The sequence below is a fragment of the Nomascus leucogenys genome, chromosome 5 (genome assembly GCF_006542625.1).
Source record: "Nomascus leucogenys isolate Asia chromosome 5, Asia_NLE_v1, whole genome shotgun sequence".
Classification (NCBI taxonomy): Eukaryota; Metazoa; Chordata; class Mammalia; order Primates; family Hylobatidae; genus Nomascus; species Nomascus leucogenys.
In genome coordinates this window covers 42,099,400-42,119,827 of record NC_044385.1, presented here as the reverse complement: position 1 = coordinate 42,119,827, position 20,428 = coordinate 42,099,400, and the positions used below count along the sequence as shown (strand labels likewise).

The 20,428-nt window shown below is 35.0% G+C and overlaps 1 protein-coding gene across 9 annotated transcripts in view; it reads left to right on the top strand.

Annotated features, from left to right (window-relative positions):
- The window catches only part of DOCK7 (dedicator of cytokinesis 7), a 234,757-nt gene that overhangs the window by 23,633 nt on the left and 190,696 nt on the right, over positions 1-20,428 (top strand). For all 9 annotated transcript variants that reach the window (XM_030812931.1, XM_030812929.1, XM_030812928.1 and 6 more), the window contains exons 2-7: positions 62-167; positions 9,059-9,234; positions 9,425-9,493; positions 14,628-14,757; positions 14,850-15,062; positions 15,404-15,489. In XM_030812931.1, the coding sequence (XP_030668791.1) occupies positions 62-167; positions 9,059-9,234; positions 9,425-9,493; positions 14,628-14,757; positions 14,850-15,062; positions 15,404-15,489 (780 nt within the window). The remainder of the gene's footprint in view (positions 1-61; positions 168-9,058; positions 9,235-9,424; positions 9,494-14,627; positions 14,758-14,849; positions 15,063-15,403; positions 15,490-20,428) is intronic.

The window sequence follows — 20,428 nt, the reverse complement described above, 5'->3', positions numbered from 1 at the left end:
TTAAACTAGTTTAGCTTTTTTTTTAGTAATGCGTATAATGTTTTTGCTTTCTTCATTATAGAACGGTGGCAGCTGAAGTTAGGAAGCAGATCTCCGGACAATATAGTGGTTCTCCCCAACTGCTCAAAAACCTTAATATTGTTGGCAATATATCCCATCACACCACAGTAAGTAACGTATTCAAAATATAGTATGTTGTTGGTGTATGACTGACTAGGCCATGAAAAAATAGTGGAAAGATAAGAGCTAATTGGGTTCTATCATTAGTCTCATAACCTTACTTGTTACCTCATTTCGTTGAAATCTGAGTTGGGAGAGGATGTTAGGGGGTGTTATAGAATTGCTAGTTTCCTAGCCAACTCTGAAACTTTACAGTCAGGATTTAATCAATCCTGGAATTTTACATTTAGAACTTTTTTTTCTTCTTTTTTTGAGACCGAGTCTCACTCTGTCGCCCAGGCTGGAGTGCAGTGGCGCGTTCTCGGCTCACTGCAACCTCCGCCTCCTGGGTTCCAGCGATTCTCTTGCCTTAGCCTCCCGAGTAGCTGGGACTACAGGCATGTGCCACCATGCCCAGCTAATTTTTGTATTTTTAGTAGAGACGGGGTTTTACCATATTGGCCAGGCTGGTCTCGAACTCCTGACCTTGTGATCCGCCCTCCTCGGCCTCCCAAATTGCTGGGATTACAGGTGTGAGCCACTGCGTCCAGCCCTAGAATTTTTAAAGACTGAAGGTGATTCATTATGTGAAAATTTAGGAATCTAGTCTAGAAACAAGCACCAAAGTAAATTATTTGGGTTTGTAGTATTATCTGTCCCCTTTAAGATAAATGAATTTATATTTATTGAATTATTACTGTAAGCCCAGTACTGTGTCAGAGACATAAATGTTCTCTTATTAAAGAAGCTGGCATGAGGAAATTCAGTTTTGATAAAAACTAATATTTATTATGTTAGAAATATGAATTAAAAACATACCTCCATTTGTCTTAAAATTAGAGGTCATTTTTACAAAATGCTGTGGAAAACTAAAAAAAGCAAATAAGCATGATAGGGTGGAGTTATATATTAGCATTTTCCATTTAGCTGTGAAAGGGTACCTGTTATTGAACAAACTGGGAAATAACAGTTTGATCGACTTATAATGATATATTTATAATGTTTGTGTTACTAAAATTTGAAAACATGAAGTTTACTTTTAATTACAGTAACATGCTAATTGGAGAAATTTTAGAATATATGGATTTTTGGCTGATTTCAGTGTACATGGAGATAATCCTTCCAAAATGCTCTTGGTGTCTTGAACGCCTCTCTTCCAGTGGTATTATTTTGCATCCTGAATTACACCTTAACTACTCAAAATTTCTATAATCAGACCTTAGATTTTTGTCATTATGAATAACCATAACCCATATGTAATCTTAGTTTTACGCTTCCCACTCTCTGATCACCACTTCTTATCTTTATGGCCTTATGGCCTTCTTATTCTGGTACCCTGACTCCAATTGTCCTTCCACATCACCAAGACCTAGAATCCATGAACCCACTGAATTAGACATAGGTAGTGACTTCCCAGGTTTTGTCATTATTTTCACTGAGTATTTATTTGTGACATTTTAAATTCTGAGCTGTATACTGCCCTAGAAATAATATCTGGGCAAAAAACGCTGAATTAAAAAAAAAAAATTGAATTTAAAAAATATTTATATATGTATAATATACTTACATGCTATGTTTGTATACATAATAGATATAGTGGTAAAATATACATAACATAAAATTTACCATTCTAACCAGTTTTATTTATACAATTCACTGGCATTAAGTACATTTACAGTATTGTACAACCATCACCACTATTTATCTCCAGAACTTTTTTATTATCCCAAACTGAAACCCTGTACCCATGAAACAATAACTTCCCATTTTCCCCCCTTCCCAACTCCTGATAATATATTCTCTTTCCTGCTTTTATGAATTTGCCTCTTCTGTGTACCTGATGTTAGTGGAATCATAACAATATTTGTCCTTTTGTGTCTAGCTTATTTTACTTAGCAGAATGTTTTAAAGATTTATTCAGGTTGTAGCCTGTATCTTTTTTTTTTTTTTTTTTTTTCAGACAGGTTCTTGTTTTATCATCCAGGCTGAGTACCGTGGTACCATCATAGCTCACTACAGCCTTGACCTTCCAGGCTCAAGTGATCCTCCCATATCAGCCTCCTGAGTAGTTGGGACTACAGGCGCATGCCATCATGCCTGGCTAATTTTTGTGTTTTTTATAGAGACAGGGTCTCACTATGTTGCCTAGGCTGGTCTTGAACTCCTGGGCTCAAGTGATCCTCTTTGGCCTCCCAAAGTGTTGGGATTACATACGTGAGCCACCATGCCTGGCTGATTTAATTCCTTTTTAAGGCTGAATAGTACTCCATTGTATGTATATGTCACATTTTGTTTATTCATTAATTTTGATGGATATTGGGTTTGTTTGCAAACTTTTGGCTATTGTAAATAATGCTGCTATGAACATGAGAGTACAATTAGCTTTTTGAGTCACTGTTTTCAGTCCTTTTGGGTATATACCTAGAACTGGAATTGCTAGATCATAGAGTAGTTCTGTGTTTATTGTATACTTTTTGAGGAACCACCAATCTGTTTTTCTTAGCAACTGTATCATTTTACATTTCCACCATCAATGCACAAGGGTTCAAATTTCTCCATATTGTTGTCCACACTTGTTATTAACCATTTTTTAAAAATAGCCATTCTAATGGGTACCAAGTGGTATCTCACTTATATTTTTGGTTTACATTTCCCTATCTGCAAATTTTATGTTGTATTTTCATTTAGTTCAATGTATTTTTTCATTTCATTTTTCAGACTTTTGTAACTCATGGATTATTTAGAAGTATGTTTAATTTCTAAGTGTTTGAAGATTTTCCTATTATCTTTCTGTTGCCACTTTCTAGTTTGATTCTATTATAGTCAGAGAACACATTCTGTCTGATTTCAGTTCTTTTAAATTTGTTGAAGTTTGTTTTATGGGTCAGAGTATGGTCTGTCTTGGTGTATACTTTTGGGACCTTGGTAAAGAATGTATATTCTGTTGTCATCAGGTGGAGGGTTCTGTAAATGTCAGTTAGATCTATTGGTTGATGGTGGTTTTGAATTATACTATATCCTTGTTGATTTTCTAGAATCTGCAGAAAAGAGATCTCTTGAATTCTGCAAGTATAATTGTGATATGTCTTATTTCTTATTTCTTCTTTCAGTTCAATCAGTTTTTGCTACACCTACTTTATAGCTCTGTTATTTAGTACATACACATATAAGATTGCTATATCCTCTTGGGTCATTCCTTTTATAATGAAGGTAATGTCCCTCTCTATTTGGTACCGTTCTTTGCTCTGAAGTCTGTGTTTTTCCTTATTAACTTGGCCACTCCGGCTTTCTTTTGAATAATGGTCGCCTGGTATATCTTTTTCCATACTTCTATTTTCAACCTACCTATGTTGTGTTATTTGAAGTGAGTTATTTGTAGATACCACATTGTTAGGTCATATTTTTAAGTCCATTCTGCTAATCTCTTACTGTTTACATTTACATTTATACTACAATGTATAAATTTGTAATTTACTACAATGTATAAATTTGTAATTTAATGTTGTTACTCTGTTAGGGTTTAAATCTACCATTTTATTTTTGTTTATTCTCTATTTTTCGTCTCTCTATTTTCTTTTTTCTACTTCTCTGGGGTTACCTAAACATTTTTTAGAATTCCATTTTGATTTATAGTGTTGTGGAGGGTATCTCTTTGTATAGCTTTTTTAGTGGCTGCACAAGGTATTGTGTTATATCCATGATTTATCACAGTATTGGTGTTGATATATTACCAGTTTGAGTAAAGTGTAGAAACCTTACCTATTTTTACATCTTTTTACCCTCTCCTATATATAATTGTCTTAAACATTTTTCTATAAACGCTTAGAATCATACTGGACAATTTAGAAAAGTCAAGAGGAAAAGGAAAGTCTGTTGTATTTACCTATATTTTTTGCTCATGCTGTGTTTGTTTTTCCTTCCTGATATTTCCAGATACCTTTTATTATATTTCCAGATACCTTTTATTATTTTCTTTTGGTTTAAGGAATTTATTTTAGCCATTCTTTTAGAATAGATCTGCTGGTGACAGAGTCTCTTAGTTTTTCTTTATTGGAGTATGTCTTGATTTCCCCTTCATTTTTTTTTTTTTTCTTTTGAGACAGGGGTCTCACTCCATCACCCAGGGTGGAGTGTAGTGGTGCAATCTCAGCTTACTGCAACCTCTGCCTCCCAGGCTCAAGTAATTCTCCCACCTCACCCATCGGAGTAGCTGGGACCACAGGTGCATGCCACCATGCCTGGCTAATTTTTTAATATATTTTTGGTATAGTTGAGGTTTTGCCATGTTTCCCAGGCTGGCCTTGAACTCCTGAGCTCAGTTGATCCACCTGCCTTGGCCTCCCAAAGTGCTGGGATTACAGCCATGAGCTACTGCGCCCGGCCTTCCCCTTCATTCTTCAAGGATATTTACAGGATCTAAAATTCCAGGTGGTCAGTTATTTTCTTTCAGCACTTGAAAAATATTGTGCCACTTTCTTTTGACTGCCATGATTTTTTATGAGAAGATCCAAGTTGAATTTTTTCCTCCTAGAGGTAAGGTGTCATTTTCTCCTCACTGCTTTCAAGATTTTGTTTTATTTTATTTTATTTTGGAGACTGAGTCTTGCTCTGTCTCCCAGACTGGAGTGCAGTGGTGCAATCTTGGCTCACTGCAACCTCTGCCTCCTGGAGGCAGATTCAAGCGATTTCTCATGCCACAGCCTCCCGAGTAGCTGGGATTATAGGTGCCCGTCACCACGCCTGGCTAATTTTTATGTTTTTAGTAAAGACGGGGGGGTTTCGCCATGTTCACCAGGCTGGTCTCGAACTCCTAACCTCAGGTGATCTGCCCGCCTCTGCCTCCCAAAGTGCTAGGATTACAGGTGTGAGCCACTGCACCTGGCCTTTCTTTTTTCTTTTTCTTTTTTTTTTTTGGTCTAAATTTGGTTGCTGTGTCATGGTGCATATTTCTTTGGGTTTATCCTGTTTAAGGTTTGCTTAGCTTCTTGAGTCTGTAGGCTTATGTCTTTTTATGAAATTCAGAAGTTTTCAGCCATTGTTTTTTCAGATATATTTCAGCCCTGCCTTCTTTTTTGTCACTTTCTAGGACTCTGGTGATGCCAGTATTGGATATTTTAGTGTAGTTTGTCCCTGAAGATGCTTTTTATTTTTGTTTTTGTTTTGTTTTGATTTTTCACTCTGTTTTTCTTTTAATGCTGTTCAGATTGGATAATTTCTATTTTTCTTTCTTCAAGGTAACCGATTTTTACCTCCTCTGTCCCCTCTTTTCTGCTATTGAATTTGTCTGTTGAATTTTCAGTTCTAAAATTTCCATTTAGTTCTTTATATCTTCTGTTTCTTTGCCAAGACTTTGTTTCTTTACAGAGAGTTTCTGGTTTTTCATTTATTTTAAGAGTGTTTACAATTGCTGTTGTATTATTTTTCTGATATTTGCCTTGAAATCTTTGTCATGTAATGCTAAGATCACTTATCTTGGCATTAACATCTATAGGTTGTCTTTTTAATTAGAGTTAAGATTTTCCACGTTCTTAGTATGATGACAGATTTTTTTATTGGAACTTGGACCTTTTGGGTCTTATGTTGTTAATTTCTAGGTCTTATTTAAACATATTTTAGCTGGCTTTCTTTGATATTGCTCTAGTTATAGGTGGATGCTATCTTGTTTTGGCCAGACGGAGTAGAAGTTCAGATTTCTTATTTGTCTTCTTTTGGTATACAAGGAGGGGAAGGACTCCTTGTTACTTACTGTTGAGCAGGAGGGAGAGTTCCCACTTCTACTGGACCACAGCTCACACTATTTAGCTGGGAAGGGTAGCAGTGCTCCTTACTGTTCCTCACATGGCCTCCACTGACACCCAAGGGTGTGTGGCCTTGTTACACTAGGCATTGGTGAAAGTACTTACCCTCCACTAGACCTTCTCTGACAGTGCCCAAGTGATAAAGGAAAGAGGAGCCATGTTGTTGCTTCATAGGAGTTGATGTCCAGATTCCCTTAATGGTCTCTACTTACACAATGGGAGTAAGAGATTCATTATTGCTCGGTAGATATGAAAATCCCAACACCCTACTTGTGCTTCTCTGATACTACCCTGGTGGGGAGAGTTGGGATGTCTTGTTACAGCTTTGTGAGGGAAGAAATCTAGCTCCCCACTTGGCCTTTGAGCCGTTATAGTCTAAATGTTTTTTGTTTTGTCAGGCTGCTGCTTTCTTGATCTTTTGGCTGGGGAAAACAGGCTCCCCACCCCCCGGCCCTCCCACCCCTAGGGCTTCTTGGTGTATTCTGGGTTGTGGGCTTTTCTAGTTCTAAGTCTGGAATGTATAAGGCAAAAAGAAATTTTGAAGTAACTCACTGTCATGCCATTCCCTGGGTTCTGATGTCCCTGCCGGCCAGCCTTTTTCTCTATACCTTTCAGAGTCTTCTTAGGTTTGTTTTCTATGTAATATCTAGGCTGTTGTACTTAGTGGAAAGAATAGAGAAAAGTACTTCTACTTCATCTTTCCAGAATGGAAAGTACCCCCTAGTAACTTTTGATGTTTGAGCACTTTTTTATGTGCCTTATTTTTTCCTATTTGTTTGAGGGTTTGGCTTTTCAAAAAATTATTGAGATATAGGACTTATTCATATATTCTAAGTACTAGTCCTTTATCAAATGTTTTGTAAATACTTTCTCTTAGTGTGGCTTGTTCATCATTTTCTTAACAGTGTCTTTTAATGAATCCAGTTTTTCTTTTATATTATTCTTTTTTCATGTCTAAGAAAACTTGGCCTACTCCCAAATTGTAAGGACATTTTGCTATGTTTTCTTCAAATAGCTTTATAGTTTTAAGCATGTATGTTTGTGTCTGTGATCCATCTCAGTTTAATTTTTGTATATGTTGTGATACAAAGATTGGGTTTCGTTTTTTAAATGTGGATATCCAGTTCTAATAACAATTGTTAAAGAAGATTTCTCTTTTCCTGTTGGATTGCTTTCTTTTTCTTTGTTAAGAACATCATAGTATAATTTGTACTTAATAGGATAGGTAAGGTAGAAGATTTATGAGAGAAAAAACTGTAGAAAAAATTTTAGAGCTCGAAAACCCAGTTTCAAATTTCTGCTCTACCATTTTGTGGCTATTATATTTTCAGATGTTGGTTAACTTTTTTTTTTTTTTTTTTTTACCACAAATGCCCTTATTTCTTTAATTGAAATAGTAATTATATCTAACTTACAGGGTTTGGGGGAAGTTTAAATGAGATAGCCTATACTGATATTGATAAATAATTACTATCTTTTGAGTGTTTAAGATGTGTTATTTATTATTTTACTCAATATCTTTAAAATGTTAAGTCCAGGCTGGGCGCCGTGGCTCACACCTGTAATCCCAGCACTTTGGGAGGCCGAAGCAGGCGGATTGCTTGAGCTCAGGAGTTCCAAAATTAGCCTGGGCAACATGGCGAGACCCTGTCTCTACAAAAAAAAACACAAAAATTAGCCAGGCATGGTGGCTCACGCCTGTAGTCCCAGCTACTTGGGAGGCTCAGGTGGGAGAATCCCTTGAGCCCAGGAAGCAAAGGTTGCAGTGAGCTGAAATTGCACCATTGCACTCCAGCCTGAATGACAGAGGAAGAGCCCGTCTCAAAAAAAAAAAAGAAAAGAAAAAAAAAAGTTCAGTCCAAAGAAGCATAGGTTAAAGCACCTTCTGTTTAATAATGTACACCTGCACAGAGGCAGGTTTCAGTGTTTTTATTCCAGATGACTATCCTGAGAAATAACATGTTCTTATTTTCACTGGTCTGTAACAGCATATTTGTTATATATCCTTTATAGGTTTGTCTGAATATTTTTTTCTTTTTCGAACTAGATAAGAAGTATGGTATTTTATTAAAAAGTATCTTGTTAAAAACTTGGCTGAAGAATGCTACCAGTCTTTTATTATTATTAATGTATAGTTTTAATAGGGCCTGTGTATTCCTTTCGTATGGCTACTGTAACAAAGTACTACAAACTGGGTGGCTTAAAACAAAAGAAATTTATTCTCTCACAGTGCTAGAGGCCAAAAGTCTGAAATCAGTATCACTGGGCTAAAATAAGGTTTTGGCAGGGCTGTGCTTTCTTCAGATGTTCTTGTGGAGTATCAGTTCCTTGTCTCTTCCAAATTCTGATGGCTTTGGCATTCCTTGACTTGTGATCACATCATTTCTATCTTTAAGGCCAGAATATTCAAATCTCTCTCTTTTTCATCTTTATAGAACTTTTTTTTCTCTCTGTGTATAGCCTAATCTCCCTGTGTCTCCTCATGAGGATATATGTGATTGCATTTAGAAACCACCTGGATAATCCAGCATAATACTCCCGTTTTAAGATCCTTAATTACATGTGCAAAGACTTTTATTTTTTATTTTTTTCCATATAAGGTGACATGTACAGGGCCCATGTGTTAGGATGTGGAGAATTTTTGGAGGGACATTTTTTAGCCTACCCCAGTCTGATTATATGTTTTTACTAGGATAATCAACAAAAACAAGAAATAAAGTAAGAGCATTGTTTAGAAACGTGGCAACTTACTTTTTTTTAATATCCAAAGACATAAAAAAGCAAAAGTAATCCTTGCAGTGAGTGCTTTGTAAACTATAAAGTAGAATAAAATTGTTAATTCTTACTAGTGTTTTATGTGAGAGTTCTGGGCAAAGTGTCAGCAAGGACGTTAAAGAGAGTATGACCCAAAACATCAAGTAGTACAAGAAGGGTAACACTTGTGTTTTCTTTAGTGCATCTGTTTGAATATCTGTTAAAATTTAGAAAGAACTAGATTAAAAGCTTTTATTTTAAAAAAATAAGTTATTTGCCTTAAGTTTTAAAATTACTACATTCACCTCTTATTTTCTACCCATCTCTTATCCCACCTTTTTACAAAGGTGCCCCTTACTGAAGCAGTAGATCCAGTGGATTTGGAAGATTACCTCATTACTCATCCTTTGGCTGTGGATTCTGGGCCTTTACGGGATTTGATTGAATTTCCTCCAGATGATATTGAAGTTGTTTATAGTCCTCGGGACTGCAGAACTCTTGTTTCAGCTGTACCTGAAGAAAGGTAAGGAGACATTGACCTGTTTTTGGCTTTAGAGGAACTATAGAAAGGCTACCTTCCGTTATTTTATTTAGAGCCTATTTCTTGTAGCATCATCATTTCCTGTTACACAAACAGCAATTGTAGCAACCAAATTAATGAACATCAGTGCTGTCCCGTCTAAATTACAAATGTATTTTCCTTTTTAAAATAGTGAAATGGATCCACATGTTAGAGACTGTATAAGAAGTTATACAGAAGACTGGGCAATTGTCATCAGAAAGTAAGTTATATGTTTATTACAACATTTACAAATATTGAGTAAGATTTCTAAATGGATTAAGGCAGATTCGTAATGTTTATGAGACCTGAAAATTTATTTAAACAGAATAGCTGAAGAAACAAAAGAAGAACTTTTGTGTATAGATATTTACTCCTTAGGAGTTCTGTAATTACTTTTACTTTCTTTGTAAAATACAATTCATGGGAAAATAGTATTTCTGTATTATTATAAATCATTAAGAGCTAATAATGTATGATAATGATTTTGTGGTCTAATTCTTTTAGGAAATATTGGGTAGATATTGATGAATAATTTGTATTTCTCAAAAAGAATCCAGTTTAGTGAAACTTAAATAGCTAAGTTAAAATTAGCAGGCAGTTTTACAGACCAAGCTATTTGAAAGGTCTCTGCTGTTTCTAACTAATATTTACTACACCCAATCAGGTAAATATTTGTAAAAAATAATGTTTTGTTCTAGCCAAAATTTATTTTCCTAATAAACTGTGCAATAACAAGTCAGATTAAGAAGTATAATAAAACTGATTTACACAATGATCATTTGCTAATTTGCATAATGGAGAAGGGTCTTCATACTGAATCTTCTTAACCTTATTTGATTTTTCTAAAGGAGGTATGATTGAAGTAGTGGAGAATTCTGATATGGCATTATAGTTTTCACAAATGAAATAATCTAAGCAAAATAGCACTAGCAAAAGTGATACATCCATTGCTTATTGTTTTGCCCTCATGGCTGTCTTATTTCACTAGGCTTTACCTTGTGCTAAATATCACTCTGGGGGATAATGCTGACATGCTTTTTAGTTTCAGTGTGACCTAATAAAAGCGCAGTCTGCTGCCCTTTATATAGAAGAGCTGTTTTTATGAACTTACAATTTTGATAAATATTCTGGTAGCCAAATTTTAGACATTACTGAAGAATACTGTTTCTCTGTCAGATAATTCAAAAGTCTTTACCTCTGTGCATATATGTTAGAAACCTATAGTCAGAAATCTTAATAAAAAGGTTAGTTGTAAAATATATTGACCTCAGAATCATGGAAATCTGCTACTTCTAAGCATAGGGTTGTTAACCTTGGTTTAGGCAAGAGGATAAGAGAATTAACATTTATGGGTTTACTGTGTGCTGGGCATTTTATTGGGCACTTTGCACTCATCTCATTTAAGGTTTTAACAGATAAGGTGGCTCAGGCTCAGAGTAGTTAAGTAACTTCTCTGAGATCCCACAAACCAAAAAATAGGGTGATCAGGATTGGAACGTAGGGGCATCAGATTCTAAAGCCCCTATTTTTTTCTATTATACTAGATATTATACATTATATGCACTGGTAAGTGGAAGACCAAAGGGAGTACTTTTGGTGAGCTAGAAGTTATGAGGTATCTCTGAAACAAAGAAGATAGGTGTGATTGGAATGTAAGAGAAAACTATAGTACAGAATAATCTAAGGAGAAGATACATGCAAAAGCTTCAGTAGTGCTTTAAGCTCAGAACGAGTGAATGCAGGCAATGGAAAGGGAGACTTGGTAAATATTGGATATGTAGTTACTTTAAACCTCTTCCACCATGTGTGCACAGTGACAGCAGAGATATCTGCCTTTATTTATTTATTTATTTATTTAGGATCAGTAATTGTTGAGGCTTAGGCTAATAGGATAGCGCGCAGGGTGAGCACATCTTGGAGGAAGAAGGAATCCTCATACCCAGAAGACTAGGTACTGGCAGACTTTGCTTGGTGGCGTGATCTGCCCTTTCCCCACAACCACTGGATATGGGCTGGGGTAAGGAGATACAGTAGTTTAAGACAGATGTGGGGGATACAAATTAAAAAATTAAGATAGAACCCAAAATTGCCAAGTATTTGATGCAAACCAATACACTTGAAATAGAATTATCCAACTACAAATAAAAGAAGTAATAATTTAGGAAATAGTTAATAGAACACAGATTAAGATCTATAAGTGTAAAGGATACACTTACATACATGAGAATAATGTGCATGAGAAATGTGAAAGGTATTTTAACCATATAAAAATCAATTAGTTATCTTTGGAAATAAAACTTTTGATTAGTGAAAAAAATTACAAACTCAACAGATGGGCTTAATGGCAGTGTGGATGTGGCTGAAAAGTGAAATAGCTATAAGATGAAGCCACAAAATTCTTTTTTTTTTTTTTCGGGCTCCCCCCTTAGGGAGGTCTGTGAGCCATGCAATAAACTTTTCTTTCTTTTTTTTTTTTTTTAATTGTACTTCCAGTTTTAGGGTACATGTGCACAACGTGCAGGTTTGTTACATATGTATACATTTGTCATGTTGGTGTGCTGCACCCATTAACTCGTCATTTACATTAGGTATATCCCTAATGCTATCCCTCCCCCTCCCCCCACCCCACAACAGGCCCCGGTGTATGATGTTCCCCTTCCTGTCTCCAGGTGTTCTCATTGTTCATTTCCCACCTATGAGTGAGAACACGCGGTGTTTGGTTTTTTGTCCTTGCAATAGTTTGCTGAGAATGATGGTTTCCAGCTTCATCCATGTCCCTACAAAGGACATGAACTCATCATTTTTTATGGCTGCATAGTATTCCATGGTGTATATATTTCTTAATCCAGTCTATCATTGACGGACATTTGGGTTGGTTCCAAGTCTTTGCTATTGTGAACAGCGCCGCAGTAAACATACGTGTGCATGTGTCTTTATAGCAGCATGATTTATAATCTCTTGGGTATATACCCAATAATGGGATGGCTGGGTCAAATGATATTTCTAGTTCTAGATCCCTGAGGAATTGTCACACTGTTTTCCACAGTGGTTGAACTAGTTTACAGTCCCACCGACAGTGTAAAAGTGTTCCTATTTCTCCACATCCTCTCCAGCACCTGTTGTTTCCTGACTTTTTAGTGATCACCATTCTAACTGGTGTGAGATGGTGTCTCATTGTGATTTTGATTTGCATTTCTCTGATGGTCCGTGATGATGAGCATTTTTTCATGTGTCTTTTGGCTGCTTAAATGTCTTCTTTTGGGAAGTGTCTGTTCATATCCTTTGCCCACTTTTTGATAGGGTTGTTTTTTTCTTGTAAATTTGTTTGAGTTCTTTGTAGATTGTGGATATTAGCCCTTTGTCAGATGAGTGGATTGCAAAAATTTTCTCCCATTCTATAGGTTGCCTGTTCACTCTGATGGTAGTTTCTTTTGCTGTGCAGAAGCTCTTTAGTTTAATTAGATCCCATTTGTCAATGTTGAAAGCCACAAAATTCTTCCACGATTCAGCACAGTATGATAAAGGGACACAAAAGTACTTCATTTATTTATTTATTCAGTTAGTGTTTATTGAGTCTTATATATACCAGCCACTATACTAAAGACTGATGATACAGCAGCGAACAAAACCAACTCTCTACCCTCATGGAGTTTATATTCTAGTGGGAGATGAGATTGTCAGTAGACAGTGAACCAACACAGGTAAATATAGACTAGATATGATCTAGGTGAGTCAAGTGGAGAAAAAAGTAGGGTGAAGTGGAGAGGGCCAAGAAGAGGGACAAATATTTTATTTTATTATTTATTTTGGTTTCTATTTAGTTATTTACTTGGGACAAGGTCTCTCTCTGTTACCTTGAGTTCCTGGCCTCAAGCCATCCTCTTACCTCAGCCTCCCCAAGTATTGAGATTACAGGTGTGAGCCACCATGCTCGACCTTCTGTTTTATATAATTAATCAGAGGAAGCCTTACTGATAAGGTGATTTTGAGCAGAGACTTGAAGGAAGTGAGCCCTGTGAATATCTGGGGGAAGAATGTTATTATTAGGCAGAGGGAAGAGCAATACATGCTAAGGCTTCATATTGAAAGCATGCTAGAAATATTCAAGGAACAAAGAGTAAAGAGGACAGTGTGGCTGGAACCGTAAATGAGAGTGAGAATGCCAAGAAACAAGTCAGAAAAATGGTGATGTCTGTGGGGTTGATGGGTAATTATTAGAGCCTTATCATAGCAACTGACTAGAGGACAGGATGACATAGAAGAGGGTATTGATCATGAATCATTCTTTGCTTTCTTGAATTTCATATCGTCAATTTTTTTAGGATAGAATTCAGTGTCATTCTGATTTATCAGAGCAGCTTACGTATGCAGCTTTACAAATTAAGACACTTGAAACATTCCATTAAAGATTAAGATATCTGCTTCTAAGTAATAACTTTCATGTTACTATATTGAGTGTCTTTAGTTCTTTCAGAGAAAATCCTTTCTTTTGCGATTATGCAGTGATGTTAATGTCATGTAATTGCTATTTTAATAGCTTTAGCAACAAGACTGGATGTGAGTAATTCAAATCAAATGTGATTCTTTACTATCTCATGAATTGGGTGATAGCAAGAACTATACCATCTTGTGAACATTATTGTTTTGCTTCAACTAAAATATTCCTTCAGTTTGGCTGTATGAAGTATTGAATCACGAACAATAATTGCTTTTTGATCAGCTCATATTTGATGTTCTTGGGTATTAGGTTGTTATTGGATTGTTAAGAAAGAAGCTTGCATTAATTTAAGAGTTGTTTTTAGCTAACTGTATATATGTAATGTTAATATATATATGTACACAGTGATGGTGTAGATTTTGCTGTTTTTCATTTTACAAGTCTGCAGCTTTAGGTTAAGACCTTTTACAGATAACGAGAGATAGCAAAAAATTTCTTGGCTACTTGAAATTTTAAGATTCAGTGCTTTGTATGTATGAACATTTTAAAATTTATATTATTCTTAATTCAGTGTATATTTTCTATTTCTCATTTTATTCTTTAACCCAAGTTACTGGCTTCCCAAGTTTTCTTTTTACTGACCAATTCTCTGAATTGAAAGTACAGCTTAATTTATATACACATGATTGGCATGGAAAGAAGGAAAATATGATTTGCTTTTGGAAACTCATACTCTACTGCTTAGCTGGGTTAAAGGAACATTGAATGGAAATTTTCTTTAACCTAAATTGCTAGAATAGATTCTTATTACATAAAGAAATAATGCAGAAAACACTTGGCTTATTACATAATGATGCCCAAAAAGTGAAAAAATTCCTAAGTTTGATAGTTGATATTTAACTTTTTTCTTTAATAGATATCATAAATTGGGAACAGGATTTAATCCGAATACATTAGATAAACAGAAAGAAAGGCAAAAAGGTTTGCCAAAACAAATTTTTGAATCTGATGAAGCTCCAGATGGCAGCAACTACCAGGATGATCAAGTAATACTTTCATTCTTAAATAACTATAAGAAGTTATTTTAAAATAGTTGTCAATTTATTAATATATTTATATTTAATGTTTTGCATGACAGGATGAGCTTAAAAGACGTTCAGTGTCAATAGATGATACCCCAAGGGGTAGCTGGGCCTGTAGTATCTTTGACTTGAAAAATTCACTTCCTGATGCCTTGCTTCCCAATTTACTTGATCGAACTCCAAATGAAGAAATAGACCGTCAGAATGATGACCAAAGGAAATCAAACCGTCACAAAGAACTTTTTGCTTTGCATCCATCACCAGATGAGGTATAGATGTTTGCATATAAAGAAGCAAATGATTATTAAAATTGATCTTTTGGGATTATGATTGATGTATAGTATTTATTACAAAATGTAGGGGATAAAGCAACTGAAACATAGCTGTAATTTTTATAAATGAATACATTTTATACTAGTGAATTTACTATTCTTAATGAGTAACTTATAATCAAATGACTTCTGTCTGTGGATAAATAGGTCATTCTTTTCTATGTTCTGTTGTGAAGACTAAAAGTATTAGATTAGTAAAGTAAGTTCTTAAAAAAATAAAATTAAAGAGTTGGAATATGATAAGCATATTCATTTTGATGTTGCTTTTCAATTTGTAGGAAGAACCAATAGAACGGCTTAGTGTTCCTGATGTACCCAAAGAACATTTTGGTCAAAGACTTCTTGTAAAATGCTTATCACTCAAGTGAGTATTTATTTATTTTACTTACAACTTTTATTTTCCAGGATAAAATTTTAGTACTGATGTAACAAAATCTGAGTAGATTTTATAGTTGCATTTGTGCCCTTTTGAGAAGTATCGTTCTACATGTCATTTTAAATACTATTCAGCATTCAAACGTATATATGAAGCTGAGCCTACTGTGCTAAGCCTAACGTATTTATGAAGCTAAGCCTACTGTGTAGCAAACATAAAGTCTTTTAAATTCTGTATATCATTTTAAGTGCTATTCAGCATTCAAACCTATGTATGAAGCTAATCCTACTGTTCTAAGCTTAAGATACATATGAAGCTAAGTCTGCCGTATAACAAATATAAAATCAAAGAGTTGATTTTACAGTAGGCTTTGATTTTTGAAGATTTTGAAATATGTATTTTTTCCTTCTTTAAAAAACTTAGATCTGATTTCTGCTAACATCATTGAGGTGTTATATTTACATTCTGCTTTACAAAGTGCTTTCTGTTATTCCATGCTGTCATGTTAATATTATAAGTTTAATTATTCATTCTGACTTAAGAAAAAAGTTTCAATTCATAGAGCTTTCTGAAGCAAGCAACTCATAGGGACAGACCATGTCTATATATAATTCTGGCAATTTCTTTCCTTGAAAGCTAAGGCTTTATATATTTAGTTAGATTTATTCAGAAACATGTTAGATAGATTAAGTGCATTGAATCTTTTGAATAACAGGACACCTAACATCAGTTCTTACTTATAATCTTATTTTGTTTTTTAACAGCTTTATCGTGATCTAATTTATATATCATAAAATTAACCCTTTTAAAGTATACAAGTTAGTGGTATATATTCACAGAGTTGCACAGCTGTCATTACTGTCTAACTTGAGAACATAATCATTACCCCAGGAAGAAACTCCATACCTGTATCAGTCTGCTCAGGCTGCTATAACAAAATACCATAGAATGCGTAGCTGACACAATAGAAATTTATTTCTCAGAGTTGTAGAGGCTGGAAGTCAAAGATCAGGGTGCCAGTGGGTTGGTTTCTCATGAGGCATCTCTCCCTGGCTTGCAGATGGCTGCTGCTTGCTGCATTCTCACATGACCTTTCTTCTGTGTGTGCACAGAAAGAGAGAGGTCTCTGGTATCTCTTCCTCTTCTTATAAGGATACCAGTTCCATGGAATTAGTTCCCCAGTCTTAGGACCTCATTTAACCTTAATAAGCCCTTAAAGGGCTTATTTCCAATTACAGTCACATTGGGGGTTAGGGCTTTAACATATGAATTTTGGGGGATGATATATTTCATACCATAACAATACCTGTTAGTAGTCACTCCTTGTTCTCTCTTTTCCTCAGCCTCTGACAATCACTAATTTTCTTTCTGTCTCTATGAGCTTACCCATTCTGATTATTTCATGTAAGTGGAATTATATGTGGCCATTTGTGTCTGGTTTCTTCATACAGCATAATGTTTTCAACGTTCATCTATGTTGTAGCATATATGAGTCGTTTTTTTTTTGTTTTTTTGAGATGGAGTCTCACTCTGTTGCCCATGTTGCCCAGGCTGGAGTGCAGTGGTGCGATCTCGGCTTACTGCAACCTCCGCCTCCTGGGTTCAAGCGATTCTCCTGCCTCAGCCTCCCGAGTAGCTGGGATTACAGGCGCATGTCAACACGCCTGGCTAATTTTTTGTATTTTTAGTAGAGATGAGGTTTCACCATGTTGGCCAGGATGGTCTCAATCTCCTGACCTCGTGTTCTGCCTGCCTCAGCCTCCCAAAGTGCTGGGATTACAGGTGTGAGCCACTATGCCCAGCCGAGTAGTTCATTTTTTTATATGACTGAACAATATTCCACTGTGTGGATACACCACATTTTGTTAATCCATTTATCAGTCAGTGAGCATTTGGGTTGTTTCTACTTTAAAAAGAAAAATAGCTTTATTGAGGTATAATTCACATATTATGTGGTTCACTCAGTGTATATTCAGTGTACAATTCACCAGTGAATTCACCCAGTTCAGCAAGCATACAATTCATTGGATTTCAGTATATTCTTAGATCTGTGCAACTATTATTACAATAAATTTTAGAGTTCTTTCATCATCCCAAAAAGAAATCTCATATTTGTTAGTAGTAACTCCCTGTTTTCCTCAACTCCTCCATCTGTAGGCAACCACTGTCCTACTTTCTGTCTCTACAGATTTGCTTATTCTGATTATTTCCTATAAATGGAATCACTCAATATATAGTCCTTTTTGTTTTTTTTTAAACTTAGTTTTCATAGTGTTTTTAAGGTTTGTGCTGTAACATGTGTCAGTACTACCATTTCTTTTCATTGCTAAGTGATATTCCATTGATGCATATGCCACATTCTATTTATCTATTAATCAGTAATGATTGCTTCCACTTTTTGGCTGTTACAAATTAAGTTCATAATTTGTATATTGGTTTTTGTGGGACATGTGTTTTCATTTCTCTTGGGTATACACCTAGGATAGGAATTATGGTTAGTATAGTAACTCCATGTTTAACTTTTGGAGGAATTATCCAGACTGTTTTCCAAAGCAGCTGCACCATTTTAGATTACCACTAGCAAGTTAGGATGATTCTAATTTCTTCACGTTTTCACCAATATTTGTTATTATCTGTTTTTTTTTTTATCATAACCATTCTAGTGGATGTAAAGTGGTGTGTCATTGTAGCTTTACTTACGATCTTCTTGATTAATAAAAGTTTAAGTTTGTTATTTCTCTCTTAGAGAAATAAAATATAGAATTTTTTTTGTACAACTATTTTCTTTAACTTTTGTTTGTCTTTCATTAAAAATTCTAAAGTAAAAAAAAAAATTCTAAAGTAATAATTATATACATCTGATTTGTCTATGATAAGAAAAGTCCAGGTTTAAAGTGAGGAAGAACTTGAGGTCACAAAAGTTCAGAAACAGTCAGAAATGATAGTTTTACTTTAGCTAATTATAGAAACCGATATATTTTTGAAAATCATTTCTCTTACATTTTGTTCCCTAAGAACAGCCTTCCTTTATCCTGGATGAGAACATTATTTCTACTATTAAGAAGACTATTAGTCAGTAACATAGTGATTTATACATTCAAGGGAGTATCTTCTAGGCATGGTCAAGTTGATACGAATTTAGCCAAGAAATGCTAAGAAATCATAATTTCCCAGGAGTAAGTGTTCTGTAGCTAATTTTACATTAGGGCTGTTGCTCATCCTCGTTTTAATGGGCTACAAGGGAAAGAGCTTGGCACGCAAGCAGGATGGAAACACTCCTGCATAAATGCATAACACCAGATTTCATGAGTAATATTAGAAATAGTAGTGATATTTGTTTGCTGCAACTTCGGCTCTGGCAGGGAAAAGTCAGACAGGAAACAGGAAAAAATAAAAAGAGAAAACTCTTGAGAAGTCCAAGTCATAAGCTTACCAACTATATGTGTGGCTCAAAAAATTCCAAGGCAAAAGTTTAGTTTAAAGTGGTTCTAGATTGCAGTGGCCCTAGGTACCTGGCAGAAGCATACATCAATTGATTGTTTTTAGAGGAATTCACTTTAAAAATCTAGGCCTCAAAATATTTCTACAGATTAAGTTTCAGCTCCAGTCGTAAATCAACAAACATGGCAAAACAAACTGCAGACCTGAAGAGGACTACCAATCAGATTTAGAATATAAGTACTTTTAATATATATAAGTAAATAATTATTTTAAAATATTATAAAGGAACAAGAGACTCTTAGAATTGGCCAGGAAGATTTTTAAAAGATTCATTTGATCTTTTTCAAGATTTTATAATTAAAATTATAAATCCATTTAGGTGGGCTCAACATAGATTAGATAAAACTGAAGACTGAGTAAGTGAACTTGATAAAACTGAACAAATTTATACAAAATGTACACAAAGATGTAAATAGATGGAAAATAAAGTGATATCAACAAAAAGTCTAATTTGAATTCTAGAATGGAAATAACTTCGGGAAGAAGAAAACAATTATTGAAGAGATAATGGCTGAGAATTGTTCAGAATTTATGAAACATAGTAGTAACTCTCAATTCTGGATGTCTAGTAGGATCTAGGAAGAATAAATAAAAAGGAATTCATTTCCAGACTAAACATAGTAAAAATGGAGAATACAAAACCAAGAAACTATATTAAAAGCGGCCAGAGAGAAAAAGAGACCCTGTGCAAAGAAATTACAATTAGCCTAACGGCTGATTTATCACAGCAGCAATGGAAGCCAGAAGACATTGAGTGTTATCTTCAGTGTTGTTAAGAGAAAATAATTGTTGACCACAAACTTCATACCCAGTGAAATTGCCTTTCAACAAACACATTCTTGAAGCAGTCAGTTTTTGCTGCACTGTAAACCACCTTAAGATGTAATGTTTTAAAACAACAAATGTTCAGTATTTCTCATAATTCTGTGGGTTATCTGGGTAGTTCTTGTAGTCTGGGCCAATTTGGTTGGGACTGGATGATCTATAAAGGAGTTACGCATGTCTGGTAGTTGGCAGGCAGGTTGGTCTAGGAGTCTCTCGTTTATATATTTGGCAGTTGGCTTAATGTCAACTGGGAAAGTAGCTATGCTTTTCCCATTGTCCAGTGGGCTGACCTGGGCTTGTTCATGTAGTGGTGGAAGGGTTTTCAGAAAAAGGAGAGTGGAAGCTGTAAGACCTCTTGTGGCCTTGGATTAAAACTCTTACAGCGTATCATTTATTGATCAAAACAAATCACAAGGCTAGCCTGAATTCAAGGTATGGAGAAATGGACTTTTCTTAATGGGAGGATCTGCAAAGAATTTGAGTTCATTTTTTTGAAATCTGCAAATGATGAGGTAAATAACTTTTTATACTGATAAAAAATTGTTAGTATTTTCTATAACATTTTATCACTAAAAATGTAACTTCTAAAGGAATTACTTCA